General features: G+C 47.6%; 1 protein-coding gene across 1 annotated transcript in view; it reads left to right on the top strand.

Moving 5' to 3' along the window:
• VIP (vasoactive intestinal peptide) overlaps nucleotides 1-22,573 on the top strand; it is an 85,047-nt gene that overhangs the window by 41,569 nt on the left and 20,905 nt on the right. The window contains exons 4-5 of the mRNA XM_078648970.1: nucleotides 6,649-6,753; nucleotides 19,483-19,614. Of these exons, the coding sequence (XP_078505096.1) occupies nucleotides 6,649-6,753; nucleotides 19,483-19,614 (237 nt within the window). The remainder of the gene's footprint in view (nucleotides 1-6,648; nucleotides 6,754-19,482; nucleotides 19,615-22,573) is intronic.

Below are 22,573 nucleotides of genomic sequence, written 5' to 3'. Positions count from 1 at the left end.
GGATGGTTTTGCAGTTGGTATAGTAGTCTAGGAAGGGCCACCATCTTGAAAATTGCAGACCTGCCATAGATATTAAGGGGCATGCGCGACCATGTTTTGACGTCTGATTGGACCTTGTCCCATACCGGCTGTATGTTACGCTCCCATGCAATGGCAGCCGACTCCGACAGGAAGACTCCCAGATATTTCAGTCCACCAATCGCTACTTGCAGATCCGACGCCCAAGAAGACGCCTCGGACCGTCCCCCTAGCACCCAGAGAGTCGACTTACGCGGGTTGAGGTAGAGTCCCGAGACGTCACCAAAAATGCGCAGTATCTCCAAAATTCGAGGGCCCGAACGATCAAGGTCTGTTAAAAAGAAAAGGACGTCATCCGCATAGAGCGCGATCCTATCTGAGAATCCCGCCCCCCATACAAAGCCACGAAGCTGCGCATCGATGCGCACCCATGCAGCTAGTGGCTCCATGACCAACGCAAAGAGATACGGGGACAGGGGGCACCCCTGCCGGGTCCCCCTAGCAACCTGAAACCTCTCCGATATGGCTCCTGAAACACGTACCGAGGCGGTGATGTCCGTGTATAGCAGTTTGACATATGAAACAAAAACCGGACCCAGATTGAGGCGCGGCAATAAAGCAAAAAGGTAAGTCCAGCTGACAGAGTCAAACGCTCTGTCGATGTCCGCGAGCAGGAGCGCCGCCCGCTCTTCTGTCGCCCCCATCGCATCCACCGCCACCTGCGCACGTCTGATATTGTGCCTTGTCGCTCTGCCTGGCATAAAGCCCGCCTGATCTGGGTGGACCAAATCCACTATATACGGGAGGAGACGATTCGCTAACGTTTTAGCCAACAATTTGGCTTCAAAATTGATTAGAGATATTGGGCGATATGACTCGTGCCTATCGGGAGACCTGCCCGGTTTCTGGAATACCACAATCTCAGCCTGACGCCAGTCCACCGGCAAGCTACTACATTCCCGCGCTGCTTCCAACGCCCGTCGATAGTGCGGTCCTAGCTGCAAGTGAAATTTCTTGTAGAATTCACTGGGAAAGCCACTCGGTCCGGGCGCCTTACCAGCGTTGAGTTGTCCCAGTGCATCGCCCAGTTCCTCCGCAGTCAGGGGAAGGTCCAGAGCCGTCCTGGCCTCATCCGATATCGCCCGGGGGGGGAAGGTCAGCTATGAATTTGTCAATTGCCTCCGGCGGGAGACTGTCCCGTGGGGCGTATTGTACCGCATAGTAGGCAGCAAAACTCGCCGCAAGGGCAGCAGGATCTGTCATGGCAATCCCCTCCCCGTCCATGAGACCCGGTAGAGTGATCGGTTGCAGAGTTTGTTGACACAACCGGTGGCGCATGGTGCAGGACTTGTCGCCCCACTGGTAGACCCTGCTCCTTGTGGCTAGCCAGGCTTGTCGAGCCTCGTCTAGTAGGACCGAGGCATAGGATTGCTGTGCCTGAAAGAGCAGTCTTAACGCGACATCGCCATTGCCTTCCCTACACCGATCCTCCAATGCTCTCACCTTAGCTGCAGCTGCCACTGTGACTTCCCGGCGCTTTCGACGGGCGGCAGCACACCAGGCGATGTCCACGCCTCTCAGCACTGGTTTCATGGCCTCCCAGACCGTCACACTATCCACACCCTCAGTCAAATTCTCCTGCCAGTATTGGGCTATCGCACCGCGCAGGCATGTCGTATACTCTGGCTGTTGGAGATGCCACGAAGACATCCGCCACCGAAACGGCCGGCGTGACTTGCGCAGCTCGATCCGCACCATGACCGGGGAGTGGTCCGACAGCCCTCGAGGTTGTATCGCGGCCTGCTTCACCCTATCGAGGAAGGCCCCTGGCACAAACACACAGTCTAGCCGAGAGAAGGAGCCATGTACTGCTGACACATACGTGTATTCACGCGTCCTGACATGCAAATGTCTCCAAGCGTCCACCCAGCCCAACCCATCCACCATTGCCCTCAGACGTGTAGGGGAGGTTGCCACTGCGGCCCCTTGCATTCTCTGCCTGTCCAGACCCACATCCATCACATCATTCCAGTCGCCACCTATCACAGCCAAGCAGTCCGGAATCTCAGCCCACAATTCAAACAGGCGCTCCGCCAGGGCCCATTGCAGAGGTGGGGGAGCATATACACTACCAAACACCACAGGTTCCATACCAATCATGCCCTTAACAAACACATAACGACCCTGGGGGTCGATCCAATGGCGTTCGTGAGTATAAGACAGTCGTCTATGAATAAGGATGGCTACTCCCCTCGACCCCCTGGCAAAACCTGCATGGAATACCTGGGTATATCCAAACCGTTGTAAGCTTAGAACCTTCGTTCCCAACATATGCGTCTCCTGCAACATCATGACATCAGCTGAATCCCTCTTACCCCAGCGCAGCACTGCCCCTCTCTTAATTTTGTCCAGCATTCCCCTGACATTCCAACTAAGGATTCGCATGGAGCCACTAGTAGGCGCCGTCTCCGGGGAATCACCCATAGTCTCGATAGAAAAGTCTCTGAAGGTCCCAGGACCCAGTCCAAGCTCCCCGTACCACTGACATCTTGGCAGCAAAAATCACCTGCATCCCCATCCCATCACCCCATCCCCCCCCTGCCCTGCCCACCAACACAACCCCCCCAACTACCCAACCTCCGCCCTTCCCCCCACCCCCACCCCTATACCTCACGGAACTTTGAAGTATCTGTCGCGGCATGGGGAGCTCCAGGCCCAAAACAGAGCGCCTAAAGCCACCCATACCAATGGATCCCACTACTCTCCCCAACTAACAGTACCTCCCCTTAGGGCCCCCCCTCGAACGTGAGAGGACTAGGCTGCCCATGGGTCAGTACCCCGAGCCCTATTGAACCACATGTGACCTACCACTGAAACGGCGTGGGATAGCCCAACAACACTCATAACGCCCCTCCCGTGCCAAGCCATTTCCCAGATCTCACCACCCCAGGCGCCAGGTAATTGATCAGTGAGGCAACCACTCAGGGCCACTAGCATAGACCAGTGGCGAAGTGTCGCTTGGGAAGCAAGAAAGGGGCTTCACGGCCCTCAGGTCCCAGACTCGGATTGCGTAGTGTCAGACTGTGCACCATCCAACGGGCCGCCCCCGGATCGGGAGCGTCGCCGTGAACGAGACTTCCTGTGTCTTTTGCCCTTGTTGGAAGATTCGCCCCTCTCCTGCGACGACCCACGCGATGCTCCAGGGTTCAAGCCCGGCTGGGCATTCGGTCGGATCCTGACCGTCTCATCAGTCCAGCTAAACACTGCCTCCGGGGTGTCAAAATAGTGGGTCTTGGATTGGAAGACAACTCGAAGACGAGCCGGGTACAACAGCGAATATTGGATTTTCAGACCCCGCAATTTGGCCTTCGCATCTTGGAAGGATCGACGTTGCTGCTGCACCAGCCTAGTATAGTCCGGGAAAATCATAATCCTGTGGCCCTCGAACAACAGATCTTCCTTGGCCCTCGCTTCACGAAGTATAGTGTCTCTGTCGTGGAAGTTGAGGATTTTAGCGATGACCGGACGTGGCCGCTCTCCCACCGGCGGTTTCTGCATCAGGGCCCTATGGGCGCGCTCCACTACAAAGCAACGCGACAGGACGTCCGGGGGAAGCCAACTCTCCAGCCAGTGTGTCAGGAATGCATCCATGGACCCCTTCTCACAATCCTCTGGAAAGCCCACGAATCGCAGATTATTTCGGCGCGCACGCCCTTCCGCATCCTCGACGCGTAGTGCCAGCCCCTTTTGGATCTTGGCCATGTCTTCCACCTTCTTTTTTAGGGCCACTACATCATCTTCCACCCCTGTGATCCGAGTTTCCGTTTCTGTGATGCGAGCAACAGCGTTGCGGAGGTCTTGGCGCAGCAGCATGACATCAGCTCCAACCGCACCTATTTTGGCATCAAGCATGTCCCTGGATTGAGTTATGGCGGCCATCAAGGCCGCATTATCAGGACCCGTGCCCTGGCTGCCCCCAGAGGCCCCGGATCCCCCACTGGGTCCAGTGAATTTATCAATCGTTCCTTGTTTGGAGGAACCAGTGCCGCCCCCACCTCTCGTCATGGTGAACGATAATTGAAAGGTCCGCCCTGCACCTGCGGTGGGGCCTTCCCAAACAGCAATCTAACAGCACAGTCCACTCGGGGGACCAAGAAGACACTGTCGAAGCCTGGACGCCGTCTCCAGCGAGCACCCCCAGATAACGTGTGCCGCAGCCAAGTTCCGGGCGGTAAGGCCCAGTGGGAAACAATCGTCCCCACCAGACGTGCTGAATAAGGCAGTCTCCTTACTTGTTCAGGGCCTCCAAGTGCTAGGTCTGGACCTCCACCAGGGCCTATGAGCCAGGGCACGTACAGTGTAGTCTCAGTTCACCAGGACGCCCAGTCGCGTCGGACCTCCTGGCTCCCCCACACCCCACTCGGGTCTCAGATCAGCAGATGTAGGACAGGCACCGGGGCCCCCAAACCGAATAGTATAGATCACCCCCGGGCCACGATCCTCCGCACTGCGCCACAGAAGCAGGCTCTCCAGGGAGGGTGAGGGGGTGGGCACTCACAGTTTGTCGCGGGCTATCTGCGGACCATTCCCGGTCCCCACCAGGGCAGCAGGCGCGTACCTCCAGGCGCGTATATAGGTTCCACTGGACGGCACTACACAGCGTCACTCCACCGCTCCATCCAGCACTGCGAAATCAGACCCAGCCCTCCAAATCGGACGTGGCGCTCGACCCTCCAGCGCCCCGGCTGCACAGTGCTTGTACCCTCGTCCAGGAGCCAGTGAGGATACTGTCCGGCGGGGGGTCGCCAAAGTCCAGGCCTCGGTGTCCCCAGGGCCAGGCAGGCCGCAGTCGCACTCTGATGCCCCAAGTGCCCGAAGCAGGATCCAGCAGGGACTCCCTCCGACGCGCCGCCGGTTCCAAGCGGCCCCGGGCCAGGCTAGGGGAAGCGCGCCTCAGGGCTTACTTCATGAGCAAAGTCCAGGCCACCGGGCAGCCGGGCCCCAGCTGCAATCTACCCCTTCGTGCTCCTCCTGTGTGTGCCCAGCGGTCTTCGGGCGCTGCAACCGCCCCACCAACACCAGGGGTGAGCCTCGGCAACCCACCGTCATCCGGGCCCGGGCAGGCCCAGGGTCGCGAAACTCGAGGCCCCGGCTGCTCGGGGTCCGTATAGGCCGCTGCGCCTCCCCGCCGTCTCAGAGTCGCCTCAAGGAATGAGGCCGCTCCACAGGGCCCCACAGTGGCGTCCACAAGCTCCGGCGTTGCTGTCTCCGAGTGGGGAATCGCCTGACCGGCCCGACCACCGGCCGTCGGCGTCCGACCCCGAAAATCGAGGTCCCGGCTCCGCCCGTGAATTCCAGGCCGCACCTCGCTGCTGGCAATCTCGGGTCACTGGGACTGCAGAGGGAGTGGGTCGGCACACCGGAGAGATCCGGACACCACCAGGAACACTCTCCACACCGGTAAGGCAGTTAGCGGGCTCGGGGGCCAGGATAAAAGGACAGATTATGACTGGGCCGGCGGGAGCTCCTCTAAGCTGCGACCGCCATCTTCGCCCTCCAAGCCACGCCCTCCTATTCCGGTATTGTTAGGTTCTGCTTCCCATTTAAGTTCGTTTCGTCTCAGTGATTTGCTCAGTGTCGGCGCGAGCAATTTGTAGACTTTGGATACAAAGTGACCTGAGGATTGTAGGTGAGGGAACGTCGATTTTAACCAAGGTGTCGACAGTGTGAATGAGCGCGTGGACACATCTGACTTTAGTTTTAGGAATGCATAGAAGTCAATTGGCTGAAGGGAATGTTTAGACTGGATCGTTGAGAAAGGCAACGGCATGTGCCCATCGTAGAGATCCGAGATCACGTTGATTCCTTTGTCTGACCAATGTTTCCAAAAAGGGGACGAGCCATTGATCTTTATGAGTGGGTTACACCATAGGTATGAGGAAGCCGACTTCCTTACCTGCAGGCCAGATTTATGCATTAGGTCTAGTCTGAGAAGAGCTCTTTTGGTGTTGAGCATGATGTACTTAGAGTGCGTGAGGTGTGACAGGTCCATGGTGAGTACCGCTGCGAGAGGGGCTTTGCCTATGACAGCCTTTTCTATATTGATCCACAACGGCGTGTAGCCAGGTGCTTCATTGAACCAGGAAGCCCCTTGTTTACACAAGAAAGTGGTTTGATAGTTTCTGAAGTTGGGTAATCCTAGCCCACCTTTATGTTTTGGGAGTTGTAATTTTTTCATAGAGATTCTGGGTTTTTTCCCCTTCCATAGGAAGTTACTAAATAATTTGTCTATTTTTTGTAGAAAGTCCTCTGTAAAGGTCATAGGGAGCATGCTTGCCATATAATTGATGTCTGATGTAGAAAGTAAACCTCAAGCGCCAAAAATGAGTGCCCGAGACCCCCACTGGCAACCACAAGATCAAATTAGGCAGGGGCCTACCAATCTGCGAGCACAAAGAATAGGCATAAAAGCCTGGAGTGCTCCCAGGACACATTTGCAAAATTGACTATTTTGGTAACGCAAGTGAAAACCTAGAAGAAACAATTAATTGCATTAACCTATGAAATTTCAATTGTGTCATGAATAAGAAAATTTACTTTTTTGCCTTATTTCTCTGTTATCTGACTTAGAAATTCAAGACATGCTGATGGGCTTTTTACCAGCGGTTACAGCAAACTCTTGGGCCAGCTGTCTGCGAGGAAATACCTAGAGTCTCTCATTGGAAAACGAGTGAGGTAAAAACCTTCTCACTACCATAATATCCAAAAGTTATATATTTAAGCATTAAACCAAAAAACATATGAGCATGATGATGGGTCAAGCATGGGGGGCTTTAGTGTGCGATGGACTTCATATAAACTTACATTTTTACATAGGAATTAGAGAACTGATAATAGCTGCACAGTCTCACTGTGTGGCTACATGCATGTCGGCATATTGCATGGTTGTGTGAAGTATGTTTAATCATTGTGTCTTGAAAGAGCATACTCTGTTCAAGGAAGGATCCCTATATGTCGCACTTAGTTTTTTATGGGATTCTATCTAAAAATAGAAGATGGGAGCACACTGCTAGCCTCTCCGCCGTATCACCCCTTTGCATTATGGTCAATGCAGTACAAGTGTTTCAAAAAGCGAGTCGAAAGTTCAAAAGTGTTTCACAACAATCGGTGCAAGTAGGTACTTGAAGTGTAGTTATCTCTAGACACGAGACATGGCTCGTGTTTCGGGAATAATTCCCTCATCAGTAGAGACAGTTCTGGGGTAGCAGAGCAGGCCGCTAAACATCCGTCAAAGGCTTCGTTGCCCCTCCAGCACGCAGGTGCGTCTCCAAAAAGCTTGTCAGCTTGGATGGCTCACGGGAGCCACTGTAGTAGAAATAGAAGATGGGAGCACACTGCTAGCCTCTCCGCCGTATCGCCCCTTTGCATTATTGTCAATGCAGTGTTTCAAAAAGCGAGTCGAAAGTTCAAAAGTGTTTCACCACAATCGGTGCAAGTAGGTACTTGAAGTGTAGTTATCTCTAGGCACGAGACATGGCTCGTGTTTGGGGATTAATTCCCTCATCAGTAGAGACAGTTCTGGGGTAGCAGAGCAGGCCGCCAACCATCTGTCAAAGGCTTTGTTGCCCCTCCAGCACGCAGGTGCATCTCCAAAAAGCTTGTCAGCTTGGATGGCTCACGGGAGCCACTGTAGTAGAAATAGAAGATGGGAGCACACTGCTAGCCTCTCCGCCATATCGCCCCTTTGCATTATGGTCAATGCAGTACAAGTGTTTCAAAAAGCGAGTCGAAAGTTCAAAAGTGTTTCACCACAATCGGTGCAAGTAGGTACTTGAAGTGTGGTTATCTCTAGACACGAGACATGGCTCGTGTTTCGGGATTAATTCCCTCATCAGTAGAGACAGTTCTGAGGTAGCAGAGCAGGCCACCAAACATCCGGTAAAGGCTTTGTTGCCTCTCCAGCACGTAGGGGCGAACTGTGCTGGGAGGTGAAGCAGTGTGCTCCCATCTCCCTTCGGGATTCTATCTAATGTCATACGATTGCACTCCAGGATAATGTTTATAAAATCATCTAAAAATACATACTCTCACATTTTGAAGAGTCTGATCATTCCACGCATTCTCAAGACATTTGAAGGGCTTTCAATACCCTCCTGGCTTTTAGTAAGTTAGGTGCTGCCTTTTGAAATTCCTGAACTGCGCGCAAGTTGTTGTGTTTAACTGCTGGATTCAACCGTTGAGCTTAAGGAAAATTGAAAACATGCCAGAAATTATAGTGATGGAAATGAATGAATGGATAAATGAGGGAATATAAGCACCAAAATATCAAGCATGACATGATTCGAAAAGAGGGAACCTGAGTCTAGTGTCACTGAGGTGTTAAATGAAACATGATTTAGGCATGCGTTGACTTATTTATGGGTATGTTTTAGGTGCAGCATGTTGCATGTTCTGCAGAACTCACCAATCGTAGCTGTTAGGATAGAATATGGTCTGTGTGGTTTTTATTTCAGGGCACTGAATCAGTGCTGATAATCCTTTTGAAATGAGCCTGGAGTGGCATGTACAGTTGAGCAGCATTCTATCATTGATAAACATGGACTTTCAGATTTCTCCAGCTCAAAATATACCACACTGTTTAGGTTATTTGTACCATTCACGTTGAGTCCACTATAAGCCTGTGAATTGTTTTTTTACTAAACAAGTGAAAATCGTGAATAATGCTAACGCTGAAATTTGCAAAATTTCACAGCTTCAACATTTCTTACATTTGTTTTCTATCAGATAGTGGATTGGGATGAAGATTGTCTTGTTTGAAACTATGAGCCGGATTAAGATGTCAGGTGGACTGCCTCTGACAACCCGTTGGTGGCGGTCCGCCAGACAGCCAGGATAGCGGTCCGACCACCGCATTACGGTGAGGTCAGTCAGATGGTAGAGGTCGGAGGAACAGACAGGCTCTAGTAGACCTTCAAGGTGTTGGTCAAACCGTAATCCCTACAATGGTGATGGTGGCTGTGCAGGCACTGCCACAGGGATTGCGATGTCCCTTTCCGACAGCCTTTTTCATGGCAGTTCCACTGCCATGGAAAATACTGTCAGAAAGGGTTTGTGGAGGCCCCTAGCATGACCCCCGTAGTCCTCCGCGATGTGGCCTGGGGCACATGTGCTGGCCACCCAAGCTTCCATGCACTGTGGACCAGGCACCACATGGTGCCTGGTACACAGATGTTCAAAAATATATTATTTTTGTATTGCGACTTGTGCTGTGGCCCTCTTCCGGGCAGCAGCACAAGCCGGAATGGAAAAAGGGATGTTTACAACCAACCTGTACGGCAGTCGTATTATAATAAAATCAGACCCTGGACTCCTTGTAGGCAGTCTCAAGCCTGAACTGGTGGCAGTTGGATGCTTGTCTGACTGCAATCATAATGAGGCCCATTGTTTCCTCGAACCAGTCTCCTTGCCCATATTTTGCTTGACATATGAACATATGAACATGAAGTAAGCTCTTACATTCAATTTTCATGTGATTTACAGCTAGCGATTATTTTATCATCTCACACTGAATTGTTTGGTTTTCTGGGACCTCAAGAGGGTGATGCTAGTGCATGCATTTTTTGCTTTGGGACACTTTGTAACAAGGAGCTTTCCATGTAACCCAGATAATTCTGAAAAGTAAGGATCATAATTGATTTGTTTGTTGCAAAACGTCTACTTTCCTACTGCTCACAGGCTTCAGGGTACGTATAAGAAAAGGGTTATATCCACAAAAAATATCGTCCAATTTTAATTTATGCAGATTGGGAAATCAAAAAAAGATTCCTTAGCCCAATTAATCTTATATTCAATCCAATGCCTTCCGTCAAGTTGTAGTTTTTTAGGTTTCGTAACCTGGCGAGGGGCGAAGCCCCTCCCAGATCGAAATCTGTTGTTTTCAATAGTGAGGTTAGGACAGCCTCTGTTTCCAATTGGCTAGCTCCATAAATGGAGGCTAGCCATTGGGAGACAGAGGCTGTCAATCGCGGTTTCTCACGAAAACGCGATTCGGGGGCGTTTCTGGTGCTTTTTTTAAGCCCCGCCCCTTTGTCCCGGGCCGCGCTGCGATTGGCTGCCGGCCCGGGACACCCCCGTGACGTCATTCCCGGGCCGCGCTGTGATTGGCTGCCGGCCCGGGACACCCCCGTGACGTCAGCCAATCACAGCGCGGCCCGGGACCTGACTTGTTATTATTTTGGGATAGACCTTCTACCGCTTATTGCAGGTTGGCGCTGGTACCGTCCTTTCCCATTAAGAGCTCCTGTAAGCAGCCGCGTAGCTAGGGGGGGGCGGTCCGCCCCAGGCGGCCCGCCCCAGGCGGCACCTTATCTGAGGCGGCCGCGGCCCGTGGGCGGGCCGGCACGCTCACTGTGACTGGAGAGGGGAGGCCGGAGGCCCGGCCCGTTGCGGCCTGCTGCCTGTGAGTCAGTGACCTTGACCTGCTCAGCTGTGCTGTAGTGTGCCTGTGACTAGGGCGGCCGCGGCGCGCGGTGACCCCGGTGGCCAGGCGGTGCTCACTCAGGCTCAGCTCTGCTTAAGTTTGCATTACAGTCAGACAGTCAGTGTACACCGTCGACATGCAGATGCGATGGAGCGAGTCATGGAGATGGAGAACATATCAGCAAGCACGGGCCGGCACCGATCACGAGCGACGTCTGACGTCATCATGATCCATCATGTTTATCTCAGACTCAGAGAGTACAGGGCGGCAGGCCCCCACCACGTACCACCTCCCTCCCAGTCCCAGACTTGCTCACAGGGCCGTCAATTAGGTAGTGTGCGCGGTGCGCACAGCCGCAACCAATGATGACGGCCCTGTAACACTTTGGGCCAGCCCTCGCTCTCGCCGCCGCACTGGTGGTGACGCGTTACGCGCGGCGCGCAGTGCACGCCGCCCCCTTCCATCGTGTCGAGCCTCGAGGTCCGGGTGTGGAGACCGAGACCAGTCCTCCAGCACCATCCATTCTTCTTTCTTGCCACGTAACGACCGTTGTTGCCTTGCCTGCCCTGGCCCTGCTACAGGAGGCAGCCCACTGACTCGCAGGTACTTTCTTCCTCTTCATTTTGCTGCTATTTGATACCCTACCCTGTGTCCCTTTCTCCCGTGGTAGCGTTTTGTTTCTATCCAATACCTTTAAAAAAAATGATCGTATCATCTCAAAATCCAGGCACCTGTAGGAGGAGATGCATCCAGTCAACATCTGGAAAGCGCAGCACCGTCGGATTCTCCACAGGCCGCTGCCCTCTGTGACGTAGCAAGAGTGACATGGCTTTAGCGCGCAAGAAAGGGACGTGGTATCCTTGCCCCCTGATTGTTAGTAGAATAAAGCCCTATTTAGGGTGCATTGAGAAACTAAAACTGAAGGTCCTGGTGCCACTGCACCAGCCGCACTCAAGATAGCTAAGCCCTAGGTCAACTCAGCAGGGCAACTGCAGAGGCCGTCAAGTGTGGCTGACTCAGCCCCAGCCCTTCTGGTAGCCTAGTAGCAGTGCCTAAGCAGTTGGGCTTGTGACGTCGTCCAACAGCGCTGCTGATCTGCCCTTAAAAAGCAGAAAGCCGAAGAAGGCTGTTTGACAGCGACTCTGTGAAATACCGGAAGTGCCTGGTGCCCCCGAAAAGCAAATTAACTTAGGCTTAGGCTGTCCAGCGTCAGTTTTGGATTGGCATTTGTGGCAGTTTGGCAAAGCCAAAAGGGCCAGCTTGAAAGGACCAACGTGTGGCCCGTTTTTGTGTGCCATCACTGCCTACAGGATACAAGAACACGACCCACTCACTGCCAGTTCAACAGGGTACCCAGCATGGACCCAGAAGGGCCGAATCCACCCGCGGGCTGTCTTTCCACTCACCCTGTAGTTGCTTTGTGCGTTGGTTCATTTTATGTGACTATAATGAAAATCTAGCATGGAATCGGCGCTCTCGGACACCCACGTTCGGGCAGAGAAGTCAATTGTCGCTGGCATATAACTGACCCTACCCAGCCCAACAGGCCTCCAAGAGCTGCCCTGTTGTTTCCTCCTAGTGCTACAGTAGTAGGAGTACAGTACTGGGCTGTGGCGGTGGGTCAGGTGGCTCTGGGCGCCTGCGCCGGGCGGCACTCTCTCTGTGCGACTGGAAGCCCCTGCTGCCATCAAGGTCAGAGGTCGACTCGTCACGCACAACTTGATTGGGGTGAGCTCTGAGCTGGTGAGACAGAGAGAGTCGGATCGATCGCAACTTCGCGCAAGTGAGTGAGTCTGAGTCAGTCGAGACTGTCGAGTCCATGATGAGTCATTGAGATGGATCATGGGGGCGGCACCGTGACCGTGCACGGCAGGCCGCAGACAGTCGACATACCAGGGTGGTGGTGGTGGGCTGTGATTGTGCTTGCTTTCAATGAAAACTGATAAGCTGACTATCACTGTTCCAGTAACACAGCAGCACCGAGCCTACAGACTAAGAAATCATGGCACAGACAGCCCAAGGAAATCAGGCCTGGCTCGACAGAGTGTGGAAATAGAATGTGGTGCCTATTTTGAGGTGGCAGAATAGCGGGTGTGCAAGGGCTTTAGAGCTGATGAACTTAGAAGAATATTTCAAAATGTGGGGCTTGTGTCAGAGTTTGCCTCTTCAGGAGTAGGTGAGCGCCCTTTTAGATGTAACATGGAGACAGGAGAACAGTCTGTGGAAGATGGAAGCTTATGAGGGACAGAGCTGGGGTGTGTGGTAAGCAGACTTTGAATCATTATATGTATTATATCATTATTTCATTGTTTGTGATTCAAAGTGTTTTCAGCAACGTTCTAGATTTAGTTCTTTTACACAATTCTGGCCTAGTTCGAGAACACCAGCATGACTCATATTCGAGCTGTTGGATTGTATGCTGTGTTGAGTAACACCGTTATTTGCGGCGTGCTGGGTAGTTAGACCCAGCTGCTAGGGAACAAACAGAACGAGGAGAAATATATTGTAAGCCTTTGAATATATAAAGAGACAGGCTGAGCCAGCATGTCAGCTGTTGGCGAGATAACCTTTCTGCTGCAGAGGTGCCTTGTAAAACAAGCTGCCGTCTGCCTGCTTTTAGGGTAAATTGGATTGTTGAGTCAGCAGGTTGTCAGCTGTAGACTTCCGAGTAACTAATGAGGCGACCATGGTAATGCACAATATGCTCGCAACAGACCGCGCATGCATTGTTTAGTAAGCTTGACCCAATCATCTTCCCAAGCAAAACTCCAAACGGAATTAAAGGAATAAATAACTTCTCAAATTCTCCGGAACTTTGAGTCGCATGAAATGTGTCAGTCATTAACAGATAAGGGAAGGAAATATTTGTTGTTAACTAGTGAGTTGCTGAGATCAGTACATGGATCTTTCTACATGTAACTACACATTTTAAAGAACAAAACTGGCTTTGGACCTGACGCATTAAAAAGCTGAAAATATGTTCGAAAGAAATTACAAGCAGCCCATTGGGAGATTCATGTCTATTGTACTTTCCACATTTTTTTGCAGCAGGAACAGGACAGAATGGGGCCCAAATACTGAAAAGAGGGCAGTTGTGATATTGTGACCATGTAGTATGCTCTACCTCCACCCTCTGACTTGTCCCAAACCTCATTTTACTTCTATGATCTCCCAAATAACCATTTCTAGACTCTTCCCTCTTCTATCCTTCCTTTTTCATAGCTCTAACTTTTGCAAAGGCGAAACCGTTGCATTGTAAATGCTTGTTTTCTTATGTCTTTTGAGGTGAGACCTGGTCGGAAAAAAATGTCCCTAACACCCTAATTACTTACAGTTAGAAAAGTGAATCCAAAAAACACAACAGGTAAGGTTTCACCGAGGAATATTCGTTCTTCAGTTCGAACAGATAAAACATGCTAGTGTATGTGGGAAGGGATTTGTATAGCATTGGCTTAATTACAAAGCAATAGAGTGCCGTACAAGAGGAAAGGTGTCATAAAATTAGCATTGAAAGGTTTAGAGAAGGAAAGGAGCAGAAAGGGTGATTAACTACAAAAGGTCATAGAGCTTACGAGATGTTGGTAAAGAGAAGTTAAATCTTATAATTTGAGGCAGTTCAACTATAAACACAGAAATGCCGATTCACAAAACAGATGAGAAAAGTTAAAAGTGTACTCTGCATGATTTTGAGTACATCTGGAGTAAATTAACAGGTTTATTTTGAATTGTGAAAGAATATCTACACATCTGGTGGGTATTCATGTGTACTCAAAACATAAGTGCTGCCTTATATGGAAATTTAACATATGTATATTTCCGCATATTAACATTTCATGTAAAAATGCAAGTGGAGAAAATCTTTTTTTTTTATTATTATTTTCTCTATTGAAACGTGTTTTGATCATTGGAAACCCATTTTACATCCATCCCGATGAATTAGAGTAGTGCCATTCCATCTCCATTGACAACCTGAAAACACACTGAATCCTGCTCGTTACAGCGGTAAATCGGCAAGGGTTTCCAGGGGGGGAAACAGGCTGCAAGCCTTCGGTAAATACCTACAAGTGAATGCATGTGTTGGCGTTCCCCAACTTGCAAAAGTGTACTCACCAGAACACGCCACACACCTACCCCCGCATTCAAATCTGCAGACAAGTTAATTCCACAAAACTGTCAGAAGTGTAGAATATGCAAATCCCCTTTTGGTGGATAAAATCCTACCAATCGTGAGTTCGCAAATGAGATGTGCAAATACTAATATGCGTTAGAGCAATTGCCCACATTTGAGTAACAGATGTGCAAAAATATTAAATAATCAGACCCAGACGGCTTCATCAACTGAATATGTCTTCAAGGTGGACCATTCAAACTATAAGATTTGTCTGTGTTACGAAGGTGACATTCTCTGAAAGTTACAGCTTCACTTGGCGGATGCAACCACATTATATTGATGCGTTGATGACTTAAACACAGAGACACTGTAGTACAGTGGTGACACAGTGGTGACAAACTACTGCCCAAGACTATTTTCAGTTTAAAATTGGCGCATAAGGGAGAGGTAGGAAAATATTGTGACTTGTCGCAATACTAGGTAGAAATCCTGACCTTAAGATTGCTCACACAGTTTAAGCCCCTTAGATCCTGGCTGTTAATAATGAACACATTTTTTAGAAGAAATGAATTGCTATAATTTAGGTGAAGTGAGTGTGAAAAAGAAAGCAAGAGTGCAGAGAAGGGAATGATGGGGCAGGTGCCTTGCAGCAAGAAGGCATGATTAGAGATGGGCTCTGGTTAACGGTTCACCAGAGCTGGTGGTATGCAGAGGACTGGGGCAACTAGATAATTAGTGTGAGTCTACCACCACTCATAGCAGACACGTTGAAGCCAATTAACAAATTATGTGTTTTTTCTCCTTTTGATCTCACAAGGCTCTGTTATATCAGTCCTGCTTTGATCTACTCCCTCCTTCCCCACCTTCTTTCCTTGCTTCCATCAAGTGCTGGGTAGTCCCCTTCTCACGCTTCCTCGTCTTACTTCACCCTTACACTCTGCCAAAGGGGCCAGGATGTAACTATTTTGCCTTTTGCTTTGACGACTTTGTGCGCTGTACGCTATGCATTCCATGCTTCTAGAGTTTGGGTTGGGTGCAGAAGACATGCTAGACAGAGCTTGGCTGGCAGAGCTAGGTGATGCAATTTAGATTGTAAGCAAGAACTTCACAATAATGCATGTCCTAAAATCTCATTTGCCACTCATGTAATATGGCTTTTCCTCAGGAAAAGTAGATCTCAAGGGGTGCAATGGAAGTTGCAGGGCAAGTTTGTTCTTTACGGAATCGTGGCTGATCCCTTAAAGAGAATGATTGCCAATACAAATCACTTTAAATTATACTTCTGCTGCCACTGGACAGTCCCCCAAAGACAGTCCTGCATGTTGATTGGAAAACTGGGGGAGGGAATTCCAAAAGAGGGCATTGAGATAGTGTCAGGCATAGCTTTGTTGCACAGTATTTATCAATGCAGAATGACTTCTTAATTTCTTTGGCCATCATTATTAATTTCAGTGCTAGTGACAGAGTCCGTTGATCTCTAGACATGTTATGAAAGCCTAAGATAAAATACATGTGTGTGCTTGTATCAGTGCTTTGGCATTATGTATGATAAGATTTCTGTACACATCTCAGGTTATATTCGTTGTCCAGCTAAGTGTAATAACCATGGTTTCTGTGAAGATTTAGTTCTCCTTAGATGGCGGTGTATCATTTTCTTATTTGATGTAGGTTGAGGCATGTTTGGGCACTTGACTACTCTTGTAGAAGGAACATTAAGTCGGTACTCACCTGTGATCTTTTATTAAAAACTAGTAGTCACATCACAACATCTACCCCTCGATGCATCAGATTTGGAGGGATTTCCATATCCTCCATATATGATCTCCCACGAGGTGTTCCACAACGTCCTTAAGGCTACAGACCGATCTATAGGGAAGAATGATTGGGGACTTTGTTCCTATCTGTCCACATTTACTAGAGATGGAACCAGAAGTATTTGGGCCTTTGCACTCAAGTTAAAATATACAAAGCATAAGCAGTGCAAGTAGTACTATTGTTGGGTCTCGTGTTACCGAAGACAGTTTGATTTTAGCAATCTTATATATGTAAAATTCTTACCCATATGGGCTTCTGATCAGCCCATTTCATTCACTGGACTTTTGTGTAATTCAGATTTTTGTCCCACCCCTCTGAGCATACAGCACATGGTACAGTGCCAGCCCACTTCAGCCAATGTTTTAACTTACTCCTAGTGACCGCATTCTACTCTTGAACATTATGCACTTACGTACTAAAGTAGTCTCCTTCCATGCCATGTTATTGTGTGCTAAGGTGTTCTTTTTAAAAAATACAGTAAAGTTCTATTAGTTATTTTCTCACTTTGTGAGTACCTGGCTGTTACCCAGACATTGGTACTGGATTCTACCCTCTGCCCACCGGTTCTCTGCATTCCACATGGGAATTCCAAGAGACTCCTATTTTTTAATAGGTTTTAGAACCAGTCAAAGATGGCTGCTGACATGTGTGCATGGTACCTGTGGGTGTCCATCTTCAGTTACAAATACCATTTCAAGCTAGCCTCCTGTACATGCACATGTGTACATGCATGGCGACACATTTTTGATTGCTTTTTGTAATAAACATTTACACAACCAATTTCTAAATGAGACAAACATTTGTAAAGCGAAAAGTCGTCAGCAAGTGCCAACCCAATTAAAGTTGCTAAGGCTTATCTTGTTTGCATTCTAGGTCGCTTATGCCTGCGTTTGTAACAAAAAAAATACATTAGAAGTTCCAGAAAGCAAAACAGAGTCAATTACATAATTAGACCTAACCAGTAAAACCATAAGTGATCTTTGGGGTAATCGAAGATGACGTGGAAATAATCCTTTTATAAAGGGCAACACTTACTTACATATGTACATCAATCAGCTATTTTAGTCAACTCCATGACGTAATAAGGACACTTGGGGGCAGATTTAATCGTCTTTAAAGCAACACAATGGAGCAAGGCAACTTGCTGCGCTGTGTTGTGTAAAAGGGAGTGTGCAGAAATGACCTATATTTACAAAGATATGGAGCATATCTGCTTTCCCTTCATGTTGCCGCACCCTGTGCTACCTAGCTCCAACACAGGCAACCTGGCACCATAGTACAAGGATGCCTAAGTTATGGCAGGATTGCTTTTGTGCAGAAAGGAACACTTTACTGAACAAAAGCGATCCTTAGAGGCATATTCTTATTTGCACAAAAGCAATCCATAAAGGCACGCTTTTCTTTCTACATGTGCCGCAGAATGCAGCATGGGTAGAAAGAGGAAAAATGAGGAGAAATATATGTATTCAAATTCTTCTTGTTATGCCTCCGTCAGATTGGCACATCATTTTGGCGGAAACCCAGGTTTAAAAGTCTTTGTAAATCTGGGTTTGCATCCAAATACATGGGTGGATGCACGGAAATGCCAATGCTCCACTCATGTAACGCCTACCCAACGCAAAGTAATGCAAGGCAGTGCTTACTAAACCATGCAGTGTAGCTTTGCGTTCCTTAGTAACTGAGATAACGACTTGCGTTGGACAAATTTCGTCATGCAGGGCAATGCAAGTGCTTAGTAAATCTGCTCCTTTGTCTCTACCTGTATGTCTCTATACAGCTATAGAACACCTCAGTGGCTTGCAGTATGTTCAATTAGGGGGCAGTTGACATCCTTTTTTGAACATGGACCACTGTCCCATATACATGAAACACATTCAAGTTCTCCCTCACGTTATGGTTACAAAGTCTCTCCCAGTGTATTCTGGCAGCACTCACTGCTATTAACAAATGTAATGAAAGTGAAAGGCTCTCAGGGAATGAATACACGCCACACAAATAAATGCCATGTTCACATCATTCTTATTTATTTTCTCTCTTATCTGGCCCCACCCTGTAAAATCATAAAATAATTAAGAAAATGGGCAACTTGGCCAGGTGCTTGTTTACCCTCAGTGACTAAAGGATGTCCACTATAGCTATCACGTAGAAAACAAGCATTTGCAGATCCGATTGGTCTGGATTTGGCGGTCAGCCTTATGGCTGTATTAAAGTTTGTTTTGGTTTACTTTGTGATGGGTTTTGTGACTTTATTGTTGGAGGAGCTCCTGGGCAGTCAATAGTATGAAAATAAACATTGGCTAAAAGCAAAGATAGCATGCACTGCCATAGTAGTCTTTGGCACTAAAGGGAATTATTTTGATTTACTGTGAAGTTAGCAAATATCTGAAGTGGCATGACCCATTGCCCCACACAGTATGCTGTAAGAGGTGGAATCAAAATTTGAATGACACAAGTGATCGATGGATGAAGAGGGCTGGCTGAAAGTAGAAGTGTATTTTACATAAAATGTTATTCAAATAAAAAAGTCTTGGATAAAGCCAGAGCTTAAAAACACACGAGCACACAGAGGCAATATCCACTTAAACAACAGGTCAAGTAAGCTACGAAAGTAGGTCAGTGGGGGAAGACATTTGGTGGCCCGATCTCAAGAAGGAGAGAGGTCATGCAAAGGTGAACTTTCCTATTACAGGAATAAAAGTGACACGTTTCACAGTTATCGTAAATTACTGCTGTCATTGACTGTCTGACTGGTGTTAAATGCTGGTTATATTTTGTAATTGATAACCAAAATACCATATATTTTGATAAAAAAAGAAAGGGTTGAATTTAGAGTTACAGATATTTGATGAATTATTACACCTTAACTGAGTATACAATCTGACGTTTTCCATAGAGCAACATATGTAAATTCCTTGCCAAATTATATCTAATTTCTTCATCTGCACCACAAAATAATTGTCACATGCTTATTTTCACTCAACGCTATACATCTCACTGTGCACAGGTAATGTCAAATATAAAATTAATATATTTTTCTCATATGTTCTCTCCAAAACAGCAACAATGCCTTGGAAGACCAGATGCCAGTCAAACGTCATTCTGACTCTGTGTTCACTGACAAATATAGCCGCTTACGGAAGCAAATGGCTGTAAAGAAGTATTTAAATGCTATGCTTAAAGGAAAACGAAGGTAGTTGATCATCATAACAATGAAACACATCGTTTTTATTGAAGTAGATATTTAAGAAAGTTAACATGCTTATTTTGCTCACATATTACATTTTGGTCACTGTAAGTCCCTGTATTGTATTTATTTATGCATTTTATTTGATTTAATAGTTCTCGTTTTTTCAACAGAAAGCACAAGCTCATTAAATTTCCTTTGTACTACAACCACCAGTTCACAAATGTATTAAACTGAGGCTAAATCCGTTTTCAGATTGTTCTTAATATCAAAAATGCTTGACTTCTTACACATCCAGAGGTGAAAAGGGTATTCCCATTTCTCCAGAAAGCAGCCCTGTTTCAGCTAGGATTTCAAGTAGTTTGGTAATTCCACGGACATGTAAAATAGCTAAAGGCAGGTGAAATAAAAGCCTGCAATGAATCCCGAATATGAATAAAATAAACGGAAATCCCTGTGGTTACTGTGTTGTCGTCCTGCTATTGTTCATTACAGGTGTTAAAACTTGTAATAGCCCATTTAAGGTGTGGTAACAGCCTGTAGTGTTAGTAAGTGATACTCGTAGTAAACACCAAGCTTCACTATGGGCCATTTGTTACCAATACAGCTTTCACCTCTAAGATTTGAGGGATGTTGATACTTTAAGGCGATGTTATCATACAAGAAAACAAGCACAAATAAATAATTATCATCAAGTCATTGGCCTTTCACAGTTTTCTTCTTTTGGATACATGTCTGCATTATGTAGGCATCTTTTGAAAACTCATGTATGAACTATATGTAATACTGCGTACTCCGAATTTTAATGTAATTATCCCAATTTTACAAAATGATAATTTTAAGCACTTTGCACATTGTTTTGAAGATAATTTACTTCTGAATGTAGAGTCAATGATCTACTGTGATGAAAAATGCATTCATATTTACAGCCCCACACCAGTACCCTAGCAGCTGCAATTTGGATGTGTTACCGATGTCAGAGAAGACACTACGCAGGCATAGGTGAAACCAGAAGTTCTTGTCAAATCTGGACCAAATCAAAGCAGAAGTTTTACATTTCTACTAAATGAAGAGTCAAGCGCACAGGACGCCATACACTAGCCAAAGAGGAAGGAAAGCAGATATTGCATGCAAGCAGTGTGTTCTGAGATGCTGTGTGATAAACCTATCAGCCTAAGGGTGGTCTTCTCCCAAGCATTTTGCTTCACAGCTTCCATTTTTTGCTGCATTTATTTTTGTTGGCCCGAGGAACCTGTGCTGTGTACCACTGCTATCCAGTGCTATAGTGCTTGTGCTTGTTCACTAAAACATAATTGCCTTGGCTTATACCCAATTGGCATATTTATTGTACTTGTACGTGTTTTGTAGAGTTATTTGTTATATACACAGGGCCTGCAAATTAAATGCTACTAGTAGCCCGGCAGCACTGACTGTGCCACCCACTTAAGTAGCACCCAAAAACATGTCCCTGGTCTTCTACCGCAGCCTGAATACAGTTTTAAACTGCATTTCGAGTTGGCATTTAAACCCCCTTGCCAAGCCTTACACTTTCCTTTTATTACATTTAAGACAACCCGGAGGTAGGGCTAAGGCAGCCCACTGCGCAGGGGGGGGTGTCATTAAAATGTTGGACTTGGCTATTTTATATTTTATATGTCCTATTAATAAAAAACTCAAAAGTTCATTTTTCACTACTGTGAGGCCTACTCCTCCCATAGGATACCATTGGGGATTCGGTATTACAATTATTAAGCTAACATTTCCGATTGGGAGCTGGTAGCTATGTCATGTTTGGTGTCTTTGGAACTGTAGTGAAGAGCCCTTTTTAATGGTCAAGATGGTTGTTAGATCACAATTTTAAAACTACCACTTTTAGAAAGTTGGTATTTTTAAGTTCTTACCCTTTTTGCACCTGTAGCCTCATCTGGGTCACATGACTGGGTGTAAATGACAGTTAGACTTTATGAATTATTCCCGGACAGTCAGACAGTAAAGGCATGCCTCAATGGGCCATCAGCTGACAGAATGGGGGTGGCGTGCTCAGCACAGCCCCACTTACAACTATTAGCCTGTGCTCTGCTTTCAAACAAAGGACCTATCAACCATGCACCTTAATAGCACTATTTAGAAGCTTCTCCCACCTACCAGAGTGAGGGCACCAGGGTATAAAAGTACATCAATTATTCAATATACTTCTGGACCTGTGGATACTCTGCCAGAAAGAAGGATTGCTGAGGTGCTGGAAGGACTGAAATTCCCTGGACTGCTGCTCTAGAAGACTGCTGACTTGCTGGATAGCTGCCCTGGATGCCCTGCTGCTCTGGGGACAAGGACTAGATCTTCAACTGTACAATAACCTCCAGAGTGTCTCACAAGGGCCAGTTTGCTGTCCTTCTGTTCAGGACTACAGAGACACAAAAGGCTTCCTCCTTCCTGAAACTGCACCTGGACCCAGCATGAGTGAGTCTGACCTTTCAAGTGGTGCTCCTCCAGTCCTAGGCCCTTGGAAGTGGTGCTAAATGTACCCAGATCACCCAGATTTAAAGTGGGCACTTAGAACATTTTCAGCTAAAAACCCGCTCCGAGAAGTGAGAGCCAGGATGAGACTGGGACCAATCTGCATCGCCTATCTGCTAGAGGCACATCGCCGGTCAGATTGACTTTGAAGCTTCTCCCACTACATTCTTCTCCACAGCAGCAAATCCATTTCATTGCTCTTTTGCCAAAGGGGTATTAAAACCTCATGGAACTATTTTCAGCTACAGCCCTCTGGCTCGTCCCAATGGAGATTTTTGACTTCCATTTCGACGACTATATCAGAGTGTAGAAATCATCACTGTGGGAATGACCTGAGGCTATCCGGGGATGATGCTCCCTCATCGGACACCTCCTGCAGCCTTGCCCTGCTGAACTTTACCTTCTCAGAACATTTTTCTCAAGACATTTTCCAAGTCTGAAGGTAAGC

This window comes from Lissotriton helveticus, chromosome 6, assembly GCF_964261635.1.
Source record: "Lissotriton helveticus chromosome 6, aLisHel1.1, whole genome shotgun sequence".
Taxonomy (NCBI): Eukaryota; Metazoa; Chordata; class Amphibia; order Caudata; family Salamandridae; genus Lissotriton; species Lissotriton helveticus.
This window is presented reverse-complemented; position numbering and strand designations above follow the sequence as displayed.